The sequence below is a fragment of the Somniosus microcephalus genome, chromosome 17, assembly GCF_052327205.1.
Source record: "Somniosus microcephalus isolate GS21.2 chromosome 17, FLI_Smic_1.0, whole genome shotgun sequence".
NCBI classification, from domain to species: Eukaryota; Metazoa; Chordata; class Chondrichthyes; order Squaliformes; family Somniosidae; genus Somniosus; species Somniosus microcephalus.
Window position 1 is genome coordinate 5,763,974 of NC_141003.1, and position 23,523 is coordinate 5,787,496.

At 46.2% G+C, this 23,523-nt stretch overlaps 1 protein-coding gene across 1 annotated transcript; it reads right to left on the reverse strand.

The window, feature by feature from the left end:
- Window positions 1–742: 742 nt before the first annotated feature.
- Window positions 743–3,640, reverse strand: LOC147105467 (putative G protein-coupled receptor 139). The gene is made up of 2 exons (XM_086010908.1): window positions 3,571–3,640; window positions 743–1,629 (listed from the first exon to the last, which is right to left on the reverse strand). The coding sequence occupies exons 1-2, from the start codon at window positions 3,638–3,640 to the stop codon at window positions 743–745; spliced, it is 957 nt and encodes a 318-aa protein (XP_085867034.1).
- Window positions 3,641–23,523: the final 19,883 nt, after the last annotated feature.

A 23,523-nucleotide genomic window follows, 5' to 3' on the forward strand; every position in this document is an offset into this window, starting at 1 on the left:
CTGAACATTTCCTCACCCACTGGTCCCCCTCCTGCGGCAGTGTGTCCTGACAATCCGAACTCACTCTCTTCAATCCCCTCCATAAACCTTTCCACCTGGCGGCCTCTTTACTCTCATTCAAAATAAACAAAAATATACTGCTGAATGGAAACTTCACCCGCCCCGCTATTATAACTGAGGTATTAGCCCGTTTATTGTGTTAAAAAGACTTAACGGCTGTTCGAAAATAGCCACGGAATGTTATTTGAAAGCAGAAACATTCCTTCTGATGAACACCAGTAATTCCCGGCCTATTGCCGACTAACAGCTGTTAAAATAGCACAGACTCTGGATTCCAATGTTCTTTAAGGGGCTCAGGAACAGGTGAAGGGAGAACTGAGCCCACAGGTGCTGCAGGCAGGGCTGGGCTGTGAGTCCGGGCCGATAGAAACCAATATCCAGTCCATTCACCGCCCTTCCGCCCCGACAATCCCATTGGGGTCAGTTTCTGAGGGCCTTGTTTGAAAAGTGATCGGAATGAAGACACAAGTTTTGTTACTGCCTGTGGCTTGTGTTCATTTTCTGTCGGGTTATGTTAAATTTGATTTTGATGTAACGTTTGCCAACCGATGAATGGACAGGGAATATTGTCAGCCTGGTTGCGGAGCGCCTTTGGTAAATGTGGGAGCTAATTGTGATCTGGCGGAGTTGTGATATTTGGGGGATTCAGTCCCGCCTCCCACCTTTCCCTCATTGAACTCCTTTAACAATGAGAGAAGGGGTATTTGAGGCCATTGAGCAGCTCCTGTCTGAACTTGCTGTGGGTCACTGTGTAAATGGCCGTGTTGGTGCAGGTACTCAGGAGCTGGATCATGATTCCCGCTTCTTGGAAAGCTGCAAAAGGGTTAGTTACAAATCTGCAGTTAAAGGCGCTTGCAATTCGATAATATAAGAAATATATGACAGTGGTCATCCAGAGCAGGATAAAACTGCTGGATATTGCAAAAAGTAAAACGATGGACTTTCTGCGGTTCCTCATCTCAGGGTCCTTGTCATTCTCACCATTGCTGCGGTCCCGGAGGCTCCTCCGCACCCGACTGGCCACTAAAATGCGCTTGACGGTGAGAGCGTTAAACAATAAAACCAAACAGAATGGAAGCAACGGGGTTACCAGCTGTTCAATCCAAGAAAATGCTCTCCATGGGGGTAGAGTATAAAACTGTACCGATACAAGGCAGCCCCGCGGTATATTGCTAACTGTCAAATAAGGTTTATACATGAAGGGCCAGGGAATGTTCTTTAAACAGAACAGGATGCTCAAACTGATGATAACCACACCAGCGCTTTGCTCGGTGCAATATTTTGTTTTCAGCTTCTGACAGCAAATGGCTACAAAACGATCAAAGGTGAAAGCGACAGTTAACCAGACAGAACAGTCTATGGCAGTGGGAACCAGGAAGAGAATGACTTTGCACACTGGAGTGCAGAGCAGGAAAGACCCCCACCAGTAAAGAGCAGCAATCTGATGCAATAATACATTACAGACAATCACCAGGAGATCTGCCGTCGCCATCGCCTGCAGGTAGCGAGTGATGCACTTGGAGAGACCGCACTTTCCCCGAGACAGGATCACAATCGCCAGCAAGTTCACTGTGAGAAATAGAAAACAAAACAGTAAAATAACTAGCCGGAGTCAAAGGCAAAGTACCAGCTGGAATTATCTGCATTCCATGCTGAATGTTCTTGCTTGTGTTCTGCTCTCCTCTGTTGAAGGCGCAGGACAAGCCGATGGAGTAGGTTGTGCCTCATCTCACAGCGGATTCTTCATGTTTCAGCCTTCAGGTTGCGTTTCTGTAGCCAATTCGAATCTAGGGAGATTAATAAAATAGGACAATACCGAGGATAAAGCTCAGCAGGAGAGAAGACAACATCAATGATACACAGGACTACACAGGGTATACGGCACAGAAACAGGCCATTCGGCCCAACCAGTCCATGCTGGCGTTTATGCTCCACTCGAGCCTCCTCCTGTCGTTGCTCATCTCACTCTATCAGCATAACCCTCTATTCCCTTCTCCCTCATGTGTTTGTCTAGCCTCCCCTTAAATACATCCTTACTATTGGCTTCAACCATTCCCTGTGGTAGCGAGTTCCACATTCTCACCACTCTCTGGGTAAAGAAGTTTCTTCTGAATTCCCTACTGGAATCTTTTATTGATGGCCTCCAGTTATGCTCTTCCCCACAAGTGGAAACATTCTCTCGAAATTTTTCATAATTTTAAAGACCTCTATTAGGTCGCCCCTCAGCATTTTTTTAAGAGAAAAGAGACCCAGCCTGTTCATCCTTTCCTGATATGTATACCCTCGCATTTCTGATATCATCCTTGCAAATCTTCTCTGCTCCCTCTCCAGTGCCTCTATATCCTATTTATAGTATGGCGAACAGAACTGTACACAGTACTCCAAGTGTGGTCTAACCAAGGTTCGATACAGGTTTAGCATAACTTCACTACTTTTCAATTCTATCCCTCTAGAAATAAACCCTAGTGCTTGGTTTGCTTTTTTATGGCCTTGCTAACCTGTGTCGCAACTTTTAGTGATTTGTGTATTTGTACTCCGAGATCCCTTTGTTCCTCTACCCCGCCCAGACTCGCACCTTCCAAGTGATAAGTGACCCCCCCATTCTTCCTACCAAAATATAATACTGCACATTTATCTGTGTTGAACTTCATTTGCCAATTATATGCTCATTCTGCAAGTTTATTAATGTCCTCCTGTAATTTGCTGCAGTCCTCCTCAGTATTGACTATCCCTCCCAATTTGGTGTCATCCGTAAATTTAGAAATTGTGTTTTTGATTCCAAAGTCTAAATCATTAATATAAATTGTGAACAGCGGTGGTCCCAGCACTGATCCTTGTGGATACAAGGGAGCAGGAGAGAAGACAAGATCAAAGGTTGAAGAGAGCAGGAGAGAAGACAACATCAAGGTTAAAAGGGACTATGAGGGAAGACATCAACAAGGATAAAAGGGAACAGGAGAGAAGAAACACAAAGTGTAAAAGAGAGTGCGAGAAAAGGCAATAATAAGGGTAAAGGGTGTAAGAGAGAGGAAACCAGGGAAAGAAAGGACCAAAAAAGCAGACAGCAGCTTTAATAAAAGGAAGCGAGAGTAGGAAAGAAGACAAAACTAAGAATAAAAGTGAGCAGGAGAGTGAAGGGTAGAAGTGAAGAGGAGAGAAGACAAGACAAACATTAAAAAGGAATAGATGAGAAATAAACATGAAGGATGAACAGGAGTAGGAGATAAGACAACACCAAGAATAAAGGGGATTGGAGAGAAGACAATAGCAAGAAAAAAAGGTAGTATGAGAAAAAACAACATCAAGGATGAAAGTGATTGGAGAGAAGGCAACACTTAAGGATAAGAGGTAACAGGAGAGAAGACAGCACCATGGATGGACATTGCTAAGTGAGTGCATGACTTGGACAGATTTGGAGATCAATGTGTTACATTTACCAGGCACAGAGCGTAAACAGGAATACAGTTCCACTGTGTATTACTTGCACAAGACATTCTGAAAATAACTTACCAGGTACTCCAGCTGCTGTGAGAATGGGGTAGTATACAGCCTTTATCTGAGAAATTACTGTCCAATGCATTTTCTGTGCATTGAGGAATCTTGCTGGTGTTGGAGGCAATCGATCGGACTGGAATAATGAGATAATGAAGAGAAATTAGCGGTTTATTTATACTGGAGTGAATCCCTAAAGATGCTGTTAGATTGCATCCCTGAGGTTATCAGTTACAGACTGTTGAACAAACAAGGTGCTGATACCATCTAGGTTTTCACTATAGCACTCATAAGGCAAGGAGACAATTCATATACACCAGATGGGGTCACCTTTGGGAACAAGAGCTACAAGTTCTTAGAATAACATGAGATATTCTGATTGTTACCCAAGTAATCGATGCAGGTCATTTCCAAACCTAGCTGATCAATTTGACTTTTGTACCTGAAATCAGGACACTGTTCTTCCATTTTGTTTCTTTCCATCTCATATCTGCTCTCTCAAAATTCCGCTTTCACAGTCCCTATTATTATTGTAATCCCCTCGCCCTGATAAGAACATGAAAAACATAAGAATTAGGAGCAGGAGTCGGCCATACAGCCCTTTGAGCCTGCTCCACCATTCAATAAGATCATGGCTGATCTTTAACCTCAACTCCACTTTCCTGCCCAATCTCCATATATATCCCTTGATTCCCCTAGAGTTCAAAAATCTATCGAGCTCAGCCTTGAATATACTCAATGACTCAGCATCCACAGCCCTTTGGGGGAGAGAATTCCAAAGATTCACAACCTCTGAGTGAAGAAATTTCTCCTCATCTCAGTCTTAAATGGCCGACCCCTTATCCTGAGACTATGCCCCCTAGTTCTAGACTCTCCAGCCAGGGGAAAAAACATTAAGCATCTACCCTGTCAATCCCCCTCAATCTTATGTTTCAATGAGATAATTTCTCATTCTTCTAAACTCCAGAGAGTATCGGCCCAATCTACTCAATCTCTCCTCATAGGACAGCCCTCTCACCCCAGGGATGAATCTAGTGAACCTTCGTTGCACCGCCTCCAAGGCAAGTATGTCCTTTCTCAGATAAGGAGACCAAAACTGTGCCCAGTACTCCAGGTGTGGTCTCACCAAGGCCCTGTACAATTGTAGCAAGACTTCCTTACTCTTGTACTCCAACCCCCTTGCAATAAAGGCCAACATGCCATTTGCCTTCCTAATTGCTTGCTGTACCTGCATGCTAACTTTCTGTGTTTCCTGTACGAGGACGCCTAAATCTCTCTGAGCACCAACATTTTAATAGTTGCTCACCATTTAAAAATATTCTGTTTTTCTATTCTTCCTACCAAAGTGAATAACCTCACATTTCCCCACATTATACTCCATCTGCCACCTTATTACCCATTCACTTAACCTGTCTACATCCCTTTGCAGGCTCTTTCTCACCGAGCTTTGTATCATCAGCAAACTTGGATACATTGCACTTGGTCCTTTCATCTAAGTCAGTAATACAGATTTTAAACAGCTGAGGCCCCAACACTGATCCTTGCAGCACCCCATCCTGCTAACTGGAAAATGACCTACTTATCCCTATTCTCTGTTTTCTGTCTGTTAACCAATCCTCCATCCATGCTAATATATTACCCCCAACCCCATGGTCTTATCTTGCGTAGCAAACTTTTATGTGGCACCTTATTGAATACCTTTTGGAAATCCAAATATACTACATGCTCTAGTTCATAGGAAGTTACAGGATGGAAGGAGGCCATTTCGGCCCATCGTGTCCGCGCCGGGCAACAAAGAGCTATCCAGCCTAAATAACAACAGAAAATGCTGGAAAAACTCAGCAGGTCAGGCAACATCCGTGGAGAGAAATTTGAGTTGACGTTTCGGGTTTGACCCTTCTTCAAAACTGGAGAGAAAAGGAACTAGATCGAAGGCAGGGCTGCGATCGGACAAAAGAATAAAAGAACCAAAAGAAGTAAAAGAGATTAGAAGCTAGACGAGATGGTAATAGGCTGGGATTAGGTGTAAAGTGTACTGGCAGGGCAAAAGATAGCTGCCAGGTGTGAGAGAGAAACAAAAGGAAAGGGGGGGGGGAGGAAAGGAGTGGAAAAATATAAGTAAAAATGAAATAGGGGCCGAGGTTATGATCTGAAATTGTTGAACTCGATATTGAGACCGGAAGGCTGCAGAGTGCCTAATCGGAAGATGAGGTGCTGTTCCTCGAGTTTACGTTGAGCTTCCGTGGAACAGTACAAGAGGCCAAGGACGGTGAGGTCCGAGTGGGAATGGAGCGGTGAATTGAAATGACAGGCGACCGGAAGCTCGGGGTCACCCTTACGGACTGAACGGAGGTGTTCCGCAAAGCGGTCACCCAATCTGCCTAATCCCACTTCCCAGTTCTAGGTCCGTAGCCCTGCAGGTTACAGCATCCCAAGTGCACATCCAAGTACCTTTTAAATGTGGTTAGGGTTTCTGCCTCTACCACCCTTTCAGGCAGTGAGTTCCAGACCCCCCTCATTTCTGGGTGAAGAAAATTCCCCTCAAATCCCCTCTAAACCTTCCACCAATTACTTTAAATCTGTGCCCCCTGGTATTTGACCCCTCTGCTAAGGGAAATAGGTACTTTCTATCCACTTTATCTCGGCCCCTCATAATTTTATACACCTCAATAAGGTCTCCCCTCAGCCTCCTCTGTTCCAAGGAAAACAGACCCAGCCTATCCAGTCTTTCCTCGTAGCTAAGATTCTCTACTCCCGGCAACATCCTTGTAAATCTCCTCTGTACCCTCTCTAGTGCAGTCACATCTTTCCTGTAATGTGGTGACCAGAACTGCACGCAGTACTCTAGCTGAGGCCTAACTAGTGTTTTATACAGTTGAAGCATAACCCCCCTGCTCTTGTATTCTACGGCTAATAAAGACAAGCATTCCGTGTGCCTTCTTAACCACCTTATCTACCTGGCCTGCTACCTTCAGGGATCTGTGGACATGCACTCCAAGGTCCCTTTGTTCCTCTACACGACTCAGTGTCCTACCATTTAATGTGTATTCCCTTTCCTTGTTAGCCCTCCCCAAATGCATTACTTCACACTTCTCCGGATTGAATTCCATTCATTCTGCCCATCTGACCAATTTATTGATATCTTCCTGCAGTCTACAGCTTCCTTCTTCAGTATCAACCACACAGCTGATTTTAGCTAATCTTTTTCTTTTTACATTCCTATAGAAGCTTTTACGATCTGTTTTTATGTCTCTTGCTAGTTTACTCTCATTTTATTTTCCCTTTCTTTACCAATTTCTTGGTCCTCCTTTGCTGAATTTTAAAATCCTCCCAATCCTCAGGCTTATTATTATTTTTCGCAACATTATAAGCCTCTTCCTTTGATCTAATACTATCTTAAACTTCTCTTGTTAGCAATGGTTGGACCACTTTTCCTGTGGAGCTTTTGTGCCTTAAAGGAATGTATATTTGTTGTAAATTATGTATTAATTCTTTAAATGCTAGCCATTGCTTGTCTACTGTCATACCTTTTTATGTAGTTTCTCAATCTACCATAGCCAACTCGCCCCTCATACCTACGTAGTTTGCTTTGTTTAGATTTAAGACCCTAGTTTCAGACTAAATCACTTTCAAGCTCAATATAAAATTCTATCATATTATGGTCAATCTTCCCTAAAGACCCCTTTACTACAAGGTTATTAATTAACCCTTTCTCATTGCACAGTACTAGATCTAAAATAACCTGTTCCCTAGTTGGTTCCTCAACATACTGATCTAGAAAACTATCTTGCATACATGCTACTATCCTCCTCACTGTTTACTACATTTCCAGGTTTTGTGACATCTGCAAACTTTGTAATTATATCCAAGTCCAGTTCATTAATATATATTAAAAAGAGCAGTGGTTCTAATACCGACCCATGGAAGATATCACTGTACACTCCCCTACAGTCTGGAAAACAACCGTTTACCACGACTCCCTGCTTTCTGTCTCTTAGCCATTTTTAGATTTACACTAATACTGTCCCTTTAATTCCAGGGCTTCCGTTTTGTGAATGAGTTTATTATGGAGCACTTTACCAAATGCGTTTTGAAGGTCCATATACACAGCATTAACTGCATAACCTTCGTCAACCCTCTCCATTACTTCATCAAAGAACACAATCAAGTTTATCAGACACAATTTGCCTTTAAGAAATCTGTGCTGGCTGTCATTTTTTAACTCATGCTTTACCAAGTGACAATTAATGTTGTGCTGGATTATATCCCTTCGAATCATTGGCTGGGATACAGAGTTTGTGGTGGGTGCTGAACAAAATGGCTTCAATCTTCCCAATGTTCAACTGGAAGAAATTAAAGCTCATCAAAGAATATATGTTGGACACGCTGCCTGACAGCACAGCACTGCTGCAGAGGACAAGAGGGGCGGTGGAGATGTAGAGCTGTTTACAGTGTATGTGTGGAACCTGCCACCATGTTGATGTCGTCAAGGGGCAGCAGGTACATGTGGAAGCTGAGGGGCCAAGGATATGTCCTTGGTTGTTCCAGCGGTGATGATTCACAACCTTGGTGTCATATTTTACCAAAAAACGAGCTTCCGACCACATATCCGCTCTATCACCAAGAACGCCTATTTCCACCTCCGTAACATCGCCTGACTCCGCCCCTGCCTCAGCTCAACCGCTGCTGAAACCCTCATCCATGCCTTTGTTACCTCTAGACTTGACTATTCCAACGCTCTCCCGGCCAGCCACCCATCTTCCACTCTACATAAACTTGAGCTCATGCAAAACGTACAAAATGCCTGTATCCAACTCACACCTAGACCCGTTCAGCCATCTCCCCTGTGCTCGCTGCTCGACATTGGCACCCAGTTTTGCAATGCCTCAATTTTAAAATTCTCATCATTGTTTTCATATCCCTACATGGCCTTGCCTCTCCCTATCTCTGTAACCTCCTCCAGTCCTACAATCCTCCGGGTTCTTTGCTCACCTCCAATTCGGGCCACTTACGCATCGCCGATTTTAATCGCTAAACCATTGGCCATCAGGTGCCTGGGCCCTAATCATTGGAATTCCCTTCCTAAGCCTCTCTCCCTCTCTCACCTCCTTTAAGATGCTACTTAAAACCTACCTCTTTAACCAAGCTTTTGGTCATCTGGGCTTTCTCTGATTCATGTACAAGGACAACTAGGTCCCTCTGAATACCAACATTTCCCAGTCTCTCACCATTTAAAAAATATTCTACTTTTCTATTCATCCTGCCAAAGTGAATAACTTCACATTTCTCCACATTATACTCCATGTTCTTGCCCACTCACTTAACCTGTCAATATCCCTTTGCAGCCTCTTTGTGTCCTCTTCACAGCTTACTTTCCCACTGAGCTTTGTATTGTCAGCAAACTTGGATACATTACACTTGTTCCCCTCATCTAAGTCATTGATATAGATTGTAAATAGCTGAGGCCCAAGCATGACCCATTTATTCCTACTCTGTTTTCTGTCCGTTAATCAATCCTCAACCCATGCTAGTACAGGAAACTTTCGTTTAACCGGAGGTTAAATGTCCGGAACGCTCTATCCACCGGCAAAATTCAGGAGTCGGTTCAGATAAGTTTTTTTAGGTTTTGTTGCTTTTTTTCTCCAGTCGAGGCTCTGCAAGTGTCTAGCTGAAGCTGTTGCTTAGCTACAGAGACGCTTGCAAGCTGCGCCGACTGTTTTGAGGCTGTTGCTATGCAACAGGGTTTGTTGCTAGATACGGAGCTCAGAAGCTCCGTATGTTTTAACATTACCGCTCGTTTCTCTGGCAGTTTTGTTCCACCGGCAACAGCTCGGTCCCGTCAGTGCCGGATATCAGAAAGTTTCCTGTATATTGCCTCCAATCCCATGAGCCCTAATTTTGTGTAATATCCTCTTGTGTGGCACCTTATTGAATGTGTTTTGAAAATCCAAATACACTACATCCACTGGTTCCCCGTTATCTACCCTGCTAGTTACAGCCTCAAGAAACTCTAACAGATTTGTCAAACATGGTTTCCCTTTCATAAATCCATATTAGCTCTGCCTAATCATATTACGATTTTCTAAGTGCCCTGTTGCCACGTCCCTAATAATAGATTTTAGCATTTTCCATACTACCGACATCAGGCTAACTGGCCTATAGTTCTGTTTTCTCTCTCCCTCCTTTTCTTGAATAGTGCGGTTTTGTTTGCTACCTTCTAATCTGTGGGGACTGTTCTTGAATCTCTGGAATTTTTGAAGATCAAAACCAATGCATCCACTATCTCTGTAGCCATCTCCTTTAAAACCCTAGGATGTAGGCCATCAGGTCCAGGGGATTTGTTGGCTTTCAGTCCCATTAATTTTGCCAAAACCTACCGCGAAATTCAGTTAGCGGCGGTGCTAACCGTTAGTGCCCCATGGCGCTGCGCCACCAGCAGTGATGTCATCGCCTTGCTCAGCGTCCCGGCTGCGATCTTTGGTAGCGCCCCCCGACTTACCGCCGGATGCTATGTCCGACGGGGTCAGGGGGGCCTAACTGCGGCTGGGGTGGCACTATTTAATGGCTGGGTGCCGGGCAGTCACCGGCCTCCTAACCCCCCCCCCCACAGAATGCTGGCTGTGCTCCGTGAGCCCGGCACTTCTCTTGAGTGCCGGGCTCTTTTGCAGGCACTCCCGATCCCCAGGGGCCCAGCTGGGCCGCGGGTCACGCTGCACAAGGCCCCTCCCCCTTAAGAAGGGGTGAAAGGCCTGCAATACCGCGGCGCGACATGCCGCAGCACGTGACGGAGCGGCACGTAGCGCCACGATATTCCCTCACAGCGCCCCAAGAGGGAAGTGCCCCACTTCCCTCTTGGGGTGCTACCACTCAATTTCTAAAAGTAGCGCCCCGGCAAAGTTAGCGTGAAAGGGGGCGTGACTCAATTTTATGCCCATAGATTTTTGTTGGGCAGGGTATTAAGGGGCATGGAATCAATGCATGTAGATGGATTTAAGATACAAATCAGCCATGTCCATTTGAATGGCGGTACAGCCTTGAGGGGCTGAATGGCCTCCTCCTGTTCCTATGTTCCTAACTTTATCAATGGAAATGCATCAAAGGTGGGTAACTGGAGTTGAGCTACAGATTAGCCAGCTAATTAAATTACCTGATATGCTTGAGGGGCTGAATGGCCGCCATCTGTTGCTGTAAATGTACACAAATAATTAACCTCATTGGTCAGAGGCAAACAATCCCATCGCTGCTCATTGCCCGCACACCCTGTTCTCTGGGTCGTAACCATGTGGAAACCTGTTATTGCATTCTAGCGCATCAAGTCATTGCAACCTAAATGAAGCCCAAGCGTTTGCCAAACATTGTTTCATCAAGGTGAGGCCCCTTTAACTTGACGGGCCAAAGCGTGACATCACAGGGCAAGCCTCACCCTCACACTGCGCATCACAGTGAGATCAGACATCACAATAGGTTTGTAAACTGGGTAAATTTGAGGCAGGAGGCTGTACAACCAGCTTTCGTGAAGGAAAGGGAGCTGCACTGACTCTGGGAATCTTGATCCCTGCATTAATCTGTATCCAACTGATGCTGTACCTATCCTGTGAGTCTTTGATGGGATAGTTTAGAGGAAGATTTACTCTATAATTAAAACGTCCTGCACCTGTCATGGATATTTTTAATGGGACAATGTTTTTTTAATTAGTTCATGTGATGTGGGCGTCGCTGGCATGGCCAACATTTATTGCCCATCCTCATTACCCTTGAAAAGGTGGTGGTGAGCCGCCTTTTTGAACCGCTGCAGTCCGTGTGGTGAAGGTGCTCCCACAGTGCTGTTAGGGAGGGAGTTCCAGGATTTTGACCCAGCGATGATGAAGGATCGGCGATATATTTCCAAGTCAGGATGCTGTGTAACTTGGAGGGGAACTTGCTGGTGATGGTGTTCCCATGCGCCTGCTGGCCTTGTCCTTCTATATGGAAGAGGTCACGGGTTTGGGAGGTGCTGCTGAAGAAGCCTTGGCGAGTTGCTGCAGTGCATCTTGTAGACGGTACACACTGCAGCCACGGTGTGCCGGTGGTGGAGGGAGTGAATGTTTAAGGTGGTGGATGGGGTGCAAATCAAGTGGGCTGCTTTGTCCTGGATGGTGTCGAGCTTCTTGAGTGTTGTTGGAGCTGCACTCATCCAGGCAAGTGGAGAGTATTCATCACACTCCTGACTTGTGCCTTGTAGATGGTGGAAAGGCTTTGGGGAGTCAGGAGTTGAGACACTTGCCCCAGATTACCCAGCCTCTGACCTGCTCTTGTAGCCACAGTATTTATGTGGCTGGTCCAGTTAAGTTTCTGATCAATGGTGACCCTTAGGATGTTGATGGTGGGGGATTCGGTGATGGTAATGCAGTTGAATGTCAAGGGGCAGCAGTTAGACTCTCGCTTGTTGGAGATAGTCATTGCTTGACACTTGTGTGGCATGAATGTTACTTACCACGTATCAGCCCAAGCCTGAATGTCATCGAGGTCTTGCTGCATGTGGGCATGGACTGCTTCATTATCTGAGGAGTTGCGAATGCCCTTGATGTCAAAGACAGTCACTCTCAACTCACCTCTGAAATTCAACTCTTTTGTCCATGTTTGGACCAAGGCTGTAATGAGGTCTGGAGCCAAGTGGTCCTGGCGGAACCCAAACTGGGCATCAGTGAGCAGGTTATTGGTGAATGAGTGCTGCTTGATAGCACTGTCGATGACACCTTCCATCACTTTGCTGATGATTGAGAGTAGATTGATGGGTAGGTAATTGGGTGGATTGGATTCGTCCTACTTTTTGTGGACAGGACATACCTGGGCAGTTTTCCACATTGTCAGGTAGATGCCAGTGTTGCAGCTGTACTGGAGCAGCTTGGCTAGAGGGGCAGCTAGTTCTGGAGCACATGTCTTCAGCAGCGTAGCCAGGATGTTGTCAGGGCCCATAGCCTTTGCTGTATCCATTGCGCTCAGCCGTTTCTTGATATCATGTGGAGTGAATTGAATTGGCTGAAGACTGGCTTCTGTGGTGGTGGGAGCCTCAGGAGGAGGCTGATATGGATCATCCACTCAACACTTCTGACTGAAGATGGTTGCAAATGCTTCAGCCTTGTCTTTTGCACTTGCGTGCTGGGCTCCGTCATCATTGAGGATGGGGATCTTCACGGAGCCTCCTCCTCCCGCTAGTTGTTTAATTGTCCACCACCATTCACGACTGGCTGTGGCAGGACTGCAGAGGGAGCATTTATCTGTATCCAACCCATGTTGTACCTGTCCTGGGAGGGCTTGATGGTACAGTTTAGAAGGAGATTTACTCTAAATTTAATCCATGCTGCACTTGTCCTGGGAGTACTTGAAGTTACAGTATCGAGGGAGCTTTACTCTGTCTCCATCCCATGCTGCACCTACCCTTGCAGTTTGTGAATGGATAGAGTAAAGAGCTTTACTCTGTATCTAACTGGTGCTGTACATGCTCCGAGAGTGTTTGATCGGACAGTTTAGACAGAGCTTTACTCTATAGCTAACCCGTGCTTTACCTGGCCTGGGACTGATTGATGACAGTGTATAGGGCGCTTTAAACTGTATCTAACCTGTGCTGTACCTGCCCTGCCTTTGCGTGTTTGATTAGATCATGTAGAGGGAGATTTATTCTGTATCAAACCCATGGTGTACCTCGCACTTCTCTGGATTGAATTCCATTTGCCACTTTTCTGCCCACCTGACCAGCCCATTGATATCTTCCTGCAGTCTATAGCTTTCAACCACATGGCCAATTTTTGTATCATCTGCATACTTCTTGATCATGCCCCCTACATTGAAGTCTAAATCATTGATATATACCACAAAAAGCAAGAGACCTAGTACTGATCCCTGCTGAACCCCACTGGAAACAGCTTTCCAGTCACAAAAACATCCATCTGTGGCGTACCGATCACAGAACGGACACAATCTGCTTTCCGGTCCGTAGACTATAAATCAGGCGTCATGCCTTTAAGAAGGATGACACCTTTAAGAAACTCGATCTGCAACATAGTTAAGCCCAGAGCGGGGGAGGAGCAGTCGAAGCTGTGCACTGATGAAAGAGAGTTGTACCTTGTGTAGTCTCTGACTCCATTTTGTGTTCAGCATGCAGCCTCAACAATTAAATCTTTTCTGTTGAACCTCTCCGAGTTCAGTATTTTTTGCTAGGAGTACGTAGACTCCTACATTGGTGACCCCGACGCTCAGGACAACTCCTAAGCGTAACCATGACTGACACAAACGCAGTTTCTGTGAAGCTGCCGGAGTTCTGGGAGAACCTGGCCACCGCCTGGTTCCTTCAAGCCGAATCGCAGTTCCCCCAGCCTACCACCATCAAAGGCCTCCAGGAGTTCTTGGGGATGATCAACTTTTACAACCGCTTCATTCCCGGAGCGGCCTCCCTCATGCGGCCCCTATACGAAGCCCTCCGGGGTAAGAAAGACAGAATGACGATCGAGTGGTCGGCGGACATGTTGACTGCTTTCGACTCGATCAAAAAGGCGCTCGCCAACGCCACCATGCTCACTCACCCACAGCCCAACGCCAGGGTGGCCCTCACCACGGACGCCTCCGACCACGCGGTCAGCGCTGTGTACGAACAGTGGGTCGACGGGGCCTGGCAACCGTTGGCCTTTTTCAGCTGCCAACTGCGCCCCCCGGAGGCCAAATACAGCGCCTTTGACCGCGAGCTCCTCGCACTGTACCTGGCAGTCCGCCATTTTAGATTTCTTCTGGAGGGCCGCCCCTTCACCGCGTTTGTCGACCACAAACCCCTGACATTCGCGATGGCGAAATCTGCGGACCCTTGGTCAGCCAGACAACAACGCCAGCTCGCCGTGGTGTCCGAATTCACCACGGACATCCGGCACATCTCCGGTCGAGACAACGTGGTGGCCGACTGCCTATCCCGCCCCGCCGTCCACGGCGCCCACCTGGCAGTGGACTATGCTCAACTGGCAGCGGAGCAACGCACCGACCCCGATCTGCTCTCCGCACCCACAACCCTCCCAGGGCTGCGACTGACCGACGTCGCCTGCAGCCCGTCCGCCGTCACAGTCAAATGCGACACCTCCTTGGTGCAACCCCACCCCGTAGTCCCGGCGTCCTGGCAAAAACGGGTGTTCGACATCGTCCACGGCCTCTCACGCCCCGGCACCCGCGCGTCCATTAGACTGGTGGCCAACCGATTTGTCTGGCGCGGCCTGCGCAAAGATGTGCGCGTCTGGTCCAGATCCTGCATAGCTTGCCAGCGTGCCAAAATCCACCAACACGTCAAAGCCCCACTCGAGGAGTTCACCGTGCCAGAAAGAAGGTTCGACCACGTCCACATCGACCTCGTCGGCCCCCTGCCGCCATCACAAGGTCACACGCACCTGCTGACAATCGTGGACCATACCACCTGCTGGCCCGAGGCCATTCCACTGACGTCCACCACCACCGCCGACATCGCGAGGGCGTTCATCGGTACCTGGGTCGCTCGGTTCGGCGTCCCCTCCGACATGACGTCGGATAGAGGCCCACAGTTCACCTCTGATCTGTGGGCCGCCATCGCCCGAAACCTCGGGGTGGCCATTCACTGCACCACGGCTTACCACCCCCAAGCCAACAGACTGTGCGAGCGATTCCACAGGTCCATGAAGGCGTCCCTCCGCGCCAGCCTCGAGGACGAGGCTTGGATCGACCGCCTCCCGTGGGTGCTACTCGGTCTACGCTTCGCGGTCAAGGAAGACCTGCAAGCCTTGGTGGTGGAACTCGTGTACGGCCAGCCACTGCGCGTACCCGGAGAGTTCCTGCCCACCGCCACGACCCCCTGGTTGGCTGACCAGCAACGCCGCGCTTTCGCCAACCGAGCACAACAGTTCGCTCCAGTACCCACCGGCTGGCATGGCGAACCAGCAACCCGCGTACCACCTAGCCTGCACATGGCCAAATTTGTTTTCGTGCGCCATGACGCCCACCGAGGACCTCTACGGCCCCCATACGACGGACCCTACAAGGTACTCCAGACGGGGAACAAGTTCTTCCTCCTCGAAGTGGGCGGCAGAACTGAGAAGGTGTCGGTCGACCGGCTCAAGCTGGCGCACCTAGAGCCCGACGAACCCGTTCAAGTGGGCCAACCCCCACCGTGGGGCAGACCGCCTAAGAGCCCGACGCGTCCGACCGCCCCGCTCCCAACACCAACCGCCAAGAGCCGTTCCGGCCGTGCCATCAAGCCGCCACGCCAGTTCGTACACTCCCTACTAGCGGATTCTGGGGGGAGCTGTGTGGCCTACCAATCACAGAATGGACACAATCCGCTTTCCGGTCCGTAGACTATAAATCAGGCGTCATGCCTTTAAGAAGGATGACACCTTTAAGAAACTCGATCTGCAACATAGTTAAGCCCAGAGCGGGGGAGGAGCAGTTGAAGCTGTGCACTGATGAAAGAGAGTTGTACCTTGTGTAGTCTCTGACTCCATTTTGTGTTCAGCATGCAGCCTCAACAATTAAACCTTTTCTGTTGAACCTCTCCGAGTTCAGTATTTTTTGCTAGGAGTACGTAGACTCCTACACATCGACCATTACCCTTTGCTTCCTGCCACTGAGCCAATTTTGGATCCAACTTGCCGCTTTCCATTGGATCTCATGGGCTTTTACTTATCTGACCATGTGGGACCTTGTCAAAAGCCTTGCTAAAATCCATGTAAACTATATCAAACGCACTACCCTCATCAACCCTCCTTGTTACCTCCTCAAAAAATTCAATCAATTTAGTCAGACACAACCTTCCCTTAACAAATCCATGTTGACTGTCCTTGATTAATCCGTGCCTTTCTAAATGACGATTAATACGGTCCCTCAGAATTTTTTCCAACAATTTGCCCACCACCGAGGTTAGGCTGACAGGCCTGTAATGACTCAGTCTATCCCTTTCTCCCTTTTTAAACAACAGTACAAAGATAGCAGTCCTCCGGTACCACACCTGTAGCCAGAGGGGTTGAGGGAGCATTAATTTTTATCTAACCCATGCTGTACCTGCCCTGGGAATGTTTCATGGGACAGTTTAGAGGGAGCTTTACTTTATATTTAATCCATGCTGCAATTGTCCTGGGAGTGCTTGATGGGACAATATAGAGGAAGCTTTACTCTGTCTCTAACTGGTGCTGTACCTGCCCTGGGAGTGTTTGATGGGACAGTGTAGAGGGAGCTTTACTCAGTATCTAACCCGTGCTGTACCTGCCCTGAGAGTGTTTGATGGGACAGTGTAGAGGGAGCTTTACTCTGTATCTAACCCGTGCTGTACCTGCCCTGAGAGTGTTTGATGGAACAGTGCAGAGGGAGATTTACTCTGTATCTAACCCGTGCTGTACCTGCCCTGAGAGTGTTTGATGGGACAGTGTAGAGGGAGCTTTACTCTGTATCTAACCCGTGCTGTACCTGCCCTGGGAGTGTTTGATGGGACAGTGTAGAGGGAGCTTTACTCTGTATCTAACCCGTGCTGTACCTGCCCTGAGAGTGTTTGATGGGACAGTGTAGAGGGAGCTTTACTCAGTATCTAACCCGTGCTGTACCTGCCCTAAGAGTGTTTGATGGAACAGGGTAGAGGGAACTTTACTCTGTACCTAACCATGGTGTACGTGTCCTGTGAGTGATAGATGGGATTGAGTAGCGGGAGCTTTACTCTGTCCCTAATCTGTTCTGGACCTGCCCCGGGAGTGTTTGGTGAAGCGGTGTAGAGGGAGATTTACTCTGTATCTAACCCGTGCTGTATTGCCCCTGGGAGTGCTTGCTGAGACAGTGTAGTGAGAGCTTTACTCTGTACCTAACCCATTCTGTACCTTCACCGGGACTGTTTGATGGGGCAGTGTAGAGGGAGCTTTACTCTATATCTGAACCATGCTGTACTTGCCCCTGGGAGTGCTTGATGGGACAGTGTAGTGAGAGCTTTAGTCTGTATCTAACCCAGGCTGTACCTGTGCTGGGAGTGTTTGATGGGACATTGTACTTGGACCATTACTCACATCTAATCCATGCTCTATCTGCTCCAGGAATGTTTGCTGTGGCAGTGTAGAGGGAGCTTAATTCTATACGTAACCTGTACTGTACCTGCCCCTCGGAGTGTTTGATCAGACAATGTAGAGGGAGCTTTACTCTGTATCTAACCCGTGCTGTACCTGCCCTGGGCGTGTTTGATGGGACAGTGTAGAGGGAGCTTTACTCTGTATCTAACCCGTGCCGTACCTGCGCTGGGCGTGTTTGATGGGACTGTATAGAATCATAGAAACATAGAAATTTATGGCACAGAAGGTGGCCATTTGACCCATCATGTCAGTGGTAGCCAAAAAAGCACCATCCAGCCTAATCCCACTTGCCAATTCTTGGTTCGTTGTCTTGTAGGCTACGGCACTTCAAGTGCAAATCCAAGTAGTTTTTCAAATCAACATGGGTTTCTGCCTCTACCACCATTTCAGGCAGTGAGTTCCAGGTCTCTACCACACTCTGGGTGAAAATAGTTTACCTCAATTCCCCACTAATCCTTCTACCAATTAATTTAAATCTTTGCCCCCTGGTTATTGACCTCCCTGCTATGGGCAATAGGTCCTTCCTCTGTGCTCTGTCTAGGGGCCTCATAATTTTATACACATTAATCAAGTCTCCCCTCAGCCTCCTCTGTTCCAAAGAAAACAACTCCAGCCTATCCAATCCAGACTACCGATATCAAGGTCATGGAAGATCTGCAGCCTGCAGATTGAACTATTCCACCCGACAGTGGAAAACCCAAAGATGTTTTATAAATATATTAAGAGTAAGAGGATAACTAAAGAAAGGGTAGGGCCTATTAGAGATCATGAGGGTAATTTGTGTGTGGAGGTGGGAGATGTCAGTAGGGATCTTAATGAAAACTTTGCATCTGTTTTCACAAAGGAGAGGGGCGAAACAGACATTGCTATGGGGGGGGGAGGAGTGTGAAATATTAGATGAAATAAACATAGTGAGAGAGGAAGTATTAAGGGGTTTAGCAGCTTTAAAAGTGGATAAATCCCCAGGCCCAGATGAAATGTATCCCAAGCTGTTAAGCGAAGCAAAAGAGGAAATAGCAGAGGCCCTGACCATCATTTTCAATCCTCTCTGGCTTCAGGTGTGGTGCTGGAGGACTGGAGGACTGCTAATGTGGTACCCTTGTTTTAAAAGGGAGAAAAGGATAGATCGAGTAATTACAGGCCAGTCAGCCTAACCTCGGTGGTGAGAAAATTATTGGAAAGAATTCTGAAGGACAGGATAAATCTTCATTTAGAAAGACACGGATTAATCAAGGATAGTCAGCACGGATTTGTTAAGGGAAGGTCGTGTCTGACAAACTTGATTGAACTTTTTGAGGAGGTAACGAGGAGGGTAGATGAGGGTAGTGCATTTGATGTAGTGTATATGGACTTTAGCAAGGCTTTTGATAAGGTTCCTCATGGCAGACTGGTCACGAAGTTAAAAGCCCATGGGATCCAGGGCAAAGTGTCAAGTTGGATTCAAAACTGGCTCGGAGACAGGAAGCAGAGGGTAATGGTTGATGGGTGTTCTTGTGACTGGAAGGCTGTTTCCAGTGGGGTTCTGCAGGGCTCAGTACTAGTGAAGGGATAATTACTAGTCCTAGCCCTTTTCAGGCTACCCCGGATCAGGCATATTCCCCAGACGTTCACCTTCAACTAAAGTTAGAGAGAGCCGAATTCTATAAGACGCTTAACTGGGTCTAAAGGTTCAGACTATCTCTCCCTAAAGGAAAGGAACGACTTGAAGATGTTACCGTCCTCCAAATAGCACTTCTAATAAGTTTAACTAGACTGTAACCTTCCGGATATTATGAGGGTCCAGAATACTCCCCCAGAACTCTGTAACTCCTCACCAAAGTGTGTACAGAGATTAAGTTCGCGAGTTTGATACAGAAGTACTCTGTGAGACAATTCTAAAAATATATAGATTTATTAAAGAACCGACATGTAGTTAACAGCTGGTGATTTCAGTCGCAACAGCCTGGGAAACAGTTCCAAACACAATTAGCTTACAATTCTTATTCTCAGAGATTCTTTTTCTCAAATCTTAACTTCGTTACATTTTTACATTTCTTACTTATTTCTAATCCAGGATATCCACCAAAATCAAATAAAAGTACCTTTTGATCCTGAGACTCTCAGAGTTAAAAACTTACAGAGCCTGCTTCTGAAGAGTGAGAGAATCGCTTGCCCCTTTCAGCGACTTCTGACTTCCTATCTGAAAGTTCCATATTTTATACCCTTTCTGCAGTGGTATATCCTTTGAAGTTTTCTGCTGATGTAAGCTAATTATCTCTAGTCATTTCTCTGTTGACTTCTTTCTACTCTTACTGTCAATTCAGCTGTTAACTTGCAGACTTCTGTCTACCGTGTATGTGTTTCAAAACTTATCACAAACAATGGTTATGGCAGATGTATCTATTTGATGCCATTCTTACAAAGGGCTTCCATTCAATTCTTAAATCACCTCATCTGGTTATAAGCAGACGTCATGTCTCCTAACTGTTCCAAGTTCAATACAAACACAATATGATTGCTTGGTGCATCTATTGATATCATATCTACAAAGTCTTCTGTTGGTATCTTTTACAACATGTAAATTAAAAACACTTCAACTAGGGTTCTATGCATTTCTTAGCTACTTCAATTGGTTGTATTAAGAATTATGTCTCCTGTCTTTCATTTGATGTGATATTTATGAAGGCATATGTTTCTTTAATGTTCTGAGTTTCTGTTCGAAGTGTTAGTTTTTAACACTTTAAACTGGGTAATGGCATTGTGTTTCTCCCAAACTGCAGACTTCTTGGAAGCTGCAACTTGCTGCTTCAATAGGGCCATTGTTTTAGTTTTAACAACCAATTCCCATTTCAAAAGCTTGTATGGCGTTGACAGCTTTGTGTTAACACTTCATCTTATCTCAGAAGCCTGTATTTCTGTTTTCAGCATGTGTCGTTGAGGTGTTTAGATTTTTAAACCCAGTTTTCATGTTTTAATGAAGTCATAATTCCGTTCATAGGATGGTGTATCTCTTGGAATATGGCTATTTCCTTTACACCCCCCTCTTGACCAAAAAATGAGCTCATAACATCAGGGCAGAGTTTGGTTAATGATCCTAATAAGGTTACAATAGCATATTAATTTCACGAGATGCACAATCAAATTCCTTTTAAGTCATCCTAGGACAATGTTTTGCCTTATTTTAAATTGAACACAATTTAAAAGGATGATAAGTACATAGTCATGCAATTAGCGAAACAACATGTACTTAGAATGTCCAATCAACAGATGTACGTCCCGTATAGGTGAGTTATTCATACAAGTCAAGGAGACGTCATTTGAAACTAATTGAAGCTTGACACACTGTTCCTTCAATCCGGCGTGTGTACAGATGTGTGTTTTCATAAAGGCCTTGCCAAGCACTCAGTTGATTCCTTCTTCATCTGCTGTGTCTTCCTCCTTCGTTGAAGTAACTCATTGATATTTCCTTGTTTCGATTGTTGCTTTTCGCAAATCCAATTCCCGACTGTCGCTGTTGGGTCAAGGACTCAGAGTGTGTAGAGGCAATAAAAGAACTGTGGGTAAGTGGTGTATGCATCTCAACCCCATACATCAGATAATATGGAGTTTATGGGGACACTGTCCCTGATGCAGATGTGGGCACATTATTAAGTGATAGCTGCAGCTCCGGAATGATGGTGGTCCACTTATTCCCCCTGATTCTCAACAGTTTGACCAATAGCTTTTTTACTTCCTGGTTTTTACGTTCCTCCAGCCCCGCTGATTGCGGATGACGTGGCGTGCTGTGCTCTAACCCAATCCCCCTTTGTTCGCAGTAGTCTTTGAAGACCTTAGATACAAAGGCTCCGCCTTGATCGGAGTGTAAGATTTTGAGTGCACCAGCTACAGTAATTATATCAGAAATAGCCCTGGCAAGAGCTTTTTCCAAAACAGTTTCTGTGGGGACCAGCCAGCAGAAGGAAATGCATCCATCTACACAAACGGTAACATGTCTATATCCCAAAGACGGGGGAAGTGGTCCAATAAAGTCAATAAAGAATTCTCCCATTGGCTCATCAGCTTTCACAGGAGCCAATGGTGGTAGCTTAATTAGTGATGACTTATTGGTTAAATAGCATGGCTCACAGTTTGCCACATATGTTTTACAGGCCTTAAGCATGCCTGGCCACCAATATAAGGGGGTCAATTTGCAGAATGTTGTTCTGGCACCACAATGTGCTTGACCTATGCCCTCATGAACTTCTTTTACAAGCTGTTCTCGTTTGTGTCTCGGGGGTACCTCTCAGTTTCCCTTGGGGAACTTAACTAGTACAATACCCATAGGGGATTCTGAGTAAAAGTACTTTGGTGGATATCCTGGTGGATTCTCTTTTGTTGGGTCTAATAGCTGAATCAGTTCCTCATCCTGATTAGCTGCCCGTTCTGCCATAGTGATTACACTAACATTGGCAGGCCCCTCTCGAGGGGGTGTCATGCAGTCTGAACATTTCGCTTGTTCGTCTGCAAGGCTGTTTCCTTTTGAGTGTACTGTCCCAGTGGTATGCCCGTTTACATGAATCACCTGACAATTCTGTTTCTCCCTTCTCGAACGGAGAATATCTTCCCACAATCACTTATGTTTTATGGGTTTACCCTTGTGATTGATAAAGTTTGTTTGTTCCCAGAAAACTAGATCTTGGTTATATCCTCTTTTGCAATAGTCACTATCCATGCAGATTAGTGGGGGTTTAATAAGGTCTGCCTTCTCTAAAGCATACCATAATGCTGTGGCTTCAGCATATTACACTGTCTTGTGGCCAAGGGGTATAGACAGTAATTCTTCTGGATAAAAGGAATAGGAGTCTCAAAAAGTCCATACTACTATCCCCATCCCAGCTGAGGATTGTTGGGATGTCCCTTTTTTAATTGTCATTGAGAATCCATCACAGTAAATAACTTGATGGTATTCTGTAAGCGGTCTCATAGGTATTTGTCTGATCCCCTCCTCCGTATCATCATCCTCCACAATGGGGAGATGTTCTATCTTTTCACATTGATTTGGATGGTGTTGTAGATAAGGGTAGTATCTATGTATCTATTAATGAGCTGCTCGAGGAGGACTTTGCCTCCCCCCTCTAGGCAAGTTCGATCAAGCTGTGTTTGAACATGTTTTCCCTGTCATCCTGGTCTGTGGATGCTTCTACAGGTCTGGTTGAGGTTTTAAGGTAATTTTTCATGTCTGGATGTCCTATAATGAAGGAACAGGCCAATTGTGGTACCAGTCCTACATCTAGGGTCACGCTGGTTCCATATATAGTAATAGGTATTTCGTAAAAATTAATTATTTTGGTTTTGTCTTGTGTGAATCCCCCTAATGATTTTTACAAATTGGGCTTCCCAAATCTGTCCACTTAGTTTTTATAATTGCAGGATCTATTACAGTGTAATCAGCTCCCGTATCAAACAGAGCCTTCACTTGTGTGTTTGTGGGCAAGGTTGCCAAGGCATAGGGGAATTCAAGAGACCCTGGCTGGGTGCCAGGCCTACAATCCTGGGACTGTTCATCCTTAGGATGCTGAGTTTCATTTGCTGCTTTGTCTTTAATTATTTTAACTGATTTTTGTTCCTCCCTCTTGGGGGTTTCATGCTTTCCAGATCTCTGAGGGGGTTTGTCGGACCGTTTATTATCTTGACGATCCTCCTGTTGGGGTGGACGTTGGTTCTGCCCGGAATCTTTTTGTTCCCAATTTCGGTTTTCTTGGTACCCTCCCATGGCTCTCTGATAGTTTTGGCCAGTGTAAAAGCTGTCCCCATAGGGAGTCCACTGTCTTTCACTTTCCTTTCGAGGTCTAGCCCCTCATCTATCCCATCTTTCTGGGGAGAAATCTTTCTCGTATTGTGGGCGAGTTGGGGGTGTAAACCT